The sequence below is a fragment of the Zea mays genome, chromosome 4 (genome assembly GCF_902167145.1).
Source record: "Zea mays cultivar B73 chromosome 4, Zm-B73-REFERENCE-NAM-5.0, whole genome shotgun sequence".
Taxonomy (NCBI): domain Eukaryota; kingdom Viridiplantae; phylum Streptophyta; class Magnoliopsida; order Poales; family Poaceae; genus Zea; species Zea mays.
In genome coordinates, this window is record NC_050099.1 from 213512183 (window position 1) to 213515861 (window position 3679).

The 3679-nt window shown below is 42.0% G+C and overlaps 1 protein-coding gene across 1 annotated transcript; it reads left to right on the forward strand.

Moving 5' to 3' along the window:
• The first annotated feature begins 2757 nt into the window (after nt 1-2757).
• Nucleotides 2758-3381, forward strand: LOC100275309 (uncharacterized). The gene has a single exon (NM_001328135.3). It carries the CDS (start codon nt 2904-2906, stop codon nt 3141-3143), a length of 240 nt encoding a protein of 79 aa, NP_001315064.1. The 5' UTR covers nt 2758-2903; the 3' UTR covers nt 3144-3381.
• The last annotated feature ends 298 nt before the right edge of the window (nt 3382-3679 follow it).

Sequence of the window (3679 nt, forward strand, 5' to 3'; positions counted from 1 at the left end):
TCACCAAACATCCCATGATATCAACTAAGGCAGTATGTCCCTACTTAGGTGCACAAGGAAGGACTTGAAAAACCGACGGAAGCATAATTTTTAAGAGAAATGGAAATTGGATGTGGTGATAGTGGGATGCAATTTACTTAGATTTAAGAAATAGCGACTAACCTAGATTGTCAATGGGTTTGAAAGAAAAACTAGTTCCTTTCATTGAATTGTTTTGTTCTAAGTTTGTGCCATTAAATTATAAATAAACTACTTTGTTTGAAGCTGATAATTTATCTTTTGATACATATGGTGGTTGTTCAATAGATTTGGAAATGAATATTGAAAATTATCATAAATTTGATTATCCATGAATCTCACATATAAAGCAAATATTTACACTCATGAAGTAAATCTAAGTTCCACTTTATACAATATCACAATTACAATTGTGGTGTTACATACTTGCAATTTACACTATCCTTGATTCAACTAATGAAATTTGTGTTTTAGTTGTACGCTTTTCATGATCAAGAGTGTTTAACAACAAAAAAACTATAACTACTATGGAGAACGATAAACAGATGGAATGTATGTGAGATTCCAAAATCTGTATCTTATTTTTCAAAAATATGTGGACAATAAAAGAAAATTACAATTTTATTGTAAGATGAATGTAAATGTTTGCAGGTTATAATATCACGAAGAGGAACAAGCTATATATTATTATATGGAGGGACAAACTAAATGAGCCTTATGAATCAATTGATAGCTAATGACAATTCTTCAGATCATAATTACATTGATTTCGCAACATGAATGCTACTATGCTAGGGACTTATATGGACTTACTAAAAGAGTCATTTGGAGTAAAGGTATTTACCTCTTGTCTACATATAGAAGTTTGTACAAAGTAATAGTAATGGAAGAAAAAATATCTAAGGTAAAACCAAACATGATGATTGTTGGGATCCTACTTGAAAGGGAATTGTGCTAGATAGTCATTTCTACTTGTTTTGGTGATTAAGTGTACACCACGCCATCATGAACTAACTTGTTTAATATGAGTATGAGCACAGATCCACTGCAATGCAATTTGAAGGCTCTAATCCAAATGAGCTTGAATAGGGGCTACAAAGTGCAACTATAGGTAAATTGGTAAAACCATCAGCTTTGAGTGTTCAAATAAGTTGCACATGCCTAATACAAAGTGTGTTAGCACTTCTGTTTGACTACTAACTCAATTATGTGAGAAAAATGCATTTTGGACATAGGATGAGCTAAACTGCAAACCCTAGAGAAAGTACTAGTGAAAGGTGATTTTCCATACTTAGTCAATTGGATTATGTGCTAATCATGTTTGTCCAAGTCGTAGGGAAGCTCCCAAAAAACGAAAAGGTTTGGAAAAGATAGGCTCAAAAGAGCCTTAACTGGGTTGTTCTATGACTCACCGGGCCGGTCCGAAAGCGCATCGGACCGGGTCCGCAGAGGCCTAGACTTAGCCATTTGGGACATCCCCTTTTATGTCCCATGTGTCCTCATCCACCACTAAGGCAAATAAGATAATGTCTCAAAACTAAGCCTTGATGTAATTCTGTTATAATCGGAAAGTCATCTAGTCTCCATCATTTGCTCGAATCCTAGTCACAACATACTTTATTGGAATGTTATGTTTGTCCAAAGCCCATCACATAATATTTCTTGGTATTTTATTATAAACCTTCTTCAAGTCAACGAAAATTATGTGTAGGTCTCACTAGGTTTAACCAGAAAATATATTTCATAATTAATTTATTAGTATTTTATAGGAACATATTCGATGCAAACTAATTTACTAATGCAAATCATGGGAATCAATAAAAGGATAGATGTGTGATGACCTTTTTCAAAAATATTATAATTCAAATAACTCCTCCCATCTCTCACCGGATATTTTAGAAATAGTCTTCTCTCCATTCTTGTGTTGATTTATACTCCCTCTGTCCTAAATTTAAATTTATTTTACATTATTGCTAGATTCATGTATGCATTGTATATATATGTCTAAGTTCAAAATCATTTATATAAATATGGACATAAAAATCTAGAGCTAATATGACTACTATTTTATTAATAGATTGTGTTTGCATATGTTAGCCTCTATAGCTTGACGAAGCCAGAAAGCCTAGCTTCTATCTCGATCATATTTTGTAAGTTTCCACGAATGATAGTAATAAGTTGATTTGCGTATGGGTAGCCTTGTAGCAAGAGAAAGTTGGAAAGTGTAGGTAGTCGGCGCGTTCCTGTGCTCGAAGAAACTGGTCAGGGTGCGTGGTCTGGAAAGGATACATATGTTAATAAGCTGCTGTGATGATGACTGATGATATCTATATATCGCTGTGTGATCCACAAGTGCACACGTGTCGCGGATGGCCGGCCGGGTCGGTGGCAAACGACCAACTATGGATCAATCAATCAAGCATGATTGTCCATCTGGAACGATCGATCTGCAAGGAATGAAGCATACGTAGAGTGTAGCATGCATGATTGACATGGTTAACGGATGGATGACGACGCGTGGCGATCGAAGCCACGTGCACGTGCACCGGCCACGTTTACTGCGTCGGGCCTCGACACGGCACTCGCGCCAGGCACCGTACCATTCCCGCACCCCGCCCCGGCCGGCGGCCCCCAGCACGTACGCGTGGCGCGAGGGCACACGCGGCTGGGTGGGTCGCCGGCCAACCGACCAGCTCACCGTTGGTTTTAAAAAGGACGCCCAGCGGCTCGACCCAGCGCACCGCCACCATCTAGGCTAGTCTACAGCTAGTACACACCCCACAACAATATAATCGTCGTCGTGGCGGATTGGAGTTGACAGTTGCCATACCACCAGTACTAGCTCGCTCGCTCGCTTGCTCTCAGAACTGATCGCTGTGAGGAGTATGCCGTCGCTGTGGCCAACGAGGAAGAAGCGGGCGCGAGGCTCGGCGGTCCGGTCGTGGTCGCGCCGCCGCGGGAGCAAGAAATCATCGTCGTCGTCGTCGCTGGGGGCGCTGTGGCGGCGGATGGTCGGGCCACGCAGGGGGACCCGGACCCGGACTCGGACCCGGGCCCGGGGGAAGAAGCCGGGGCTGCTCTCGCGCGCCGCGCGGGTGCTCTCCTGCGGCCGCCGCTCCTACTGATCGATGCCATCCGGCGCGGACCGGCCGGCGGGCATCGAATCGTCCGAATCGAGATCTGCCGTGACGTGCGCGCGTGACTTGTCTCTATTCCCTTCGTGCGCGGGTTGTTGCCATGCCCGCGAGCGCTGCTGTTTCCCGTGTCGTGTTCGTACCTGCGTGGGAGCTATAGATGCACTCGTGTTGTGTGTATAAATCATTCTGTATATAAACTTCACTTGTAATGTTGATGTTGTTGTCATGGCGTCCAGCGTCTCAATTCTTCGTTCAGTTGCAGAGTGGGTTTGTTGTATACCGTTCCATCAATATTCGATCCCTGAGCTACACCAAAAAAAAAATGAAAATAAAAATGGAACACAAAACAACATAGCTTTATATTTAATGCCATATTTTATCCGGATTATATAGTTAGTCCGTAAACAAACAACTAGATTATGAAATCAATCATAATCTAGTTATTGGAAGCCCAGGCCAGACAGTGCAATCCGGTCGAGCCGGACCAGGTCCAGACGTCTATAAAAGAAAATTCGTAGTGCTAG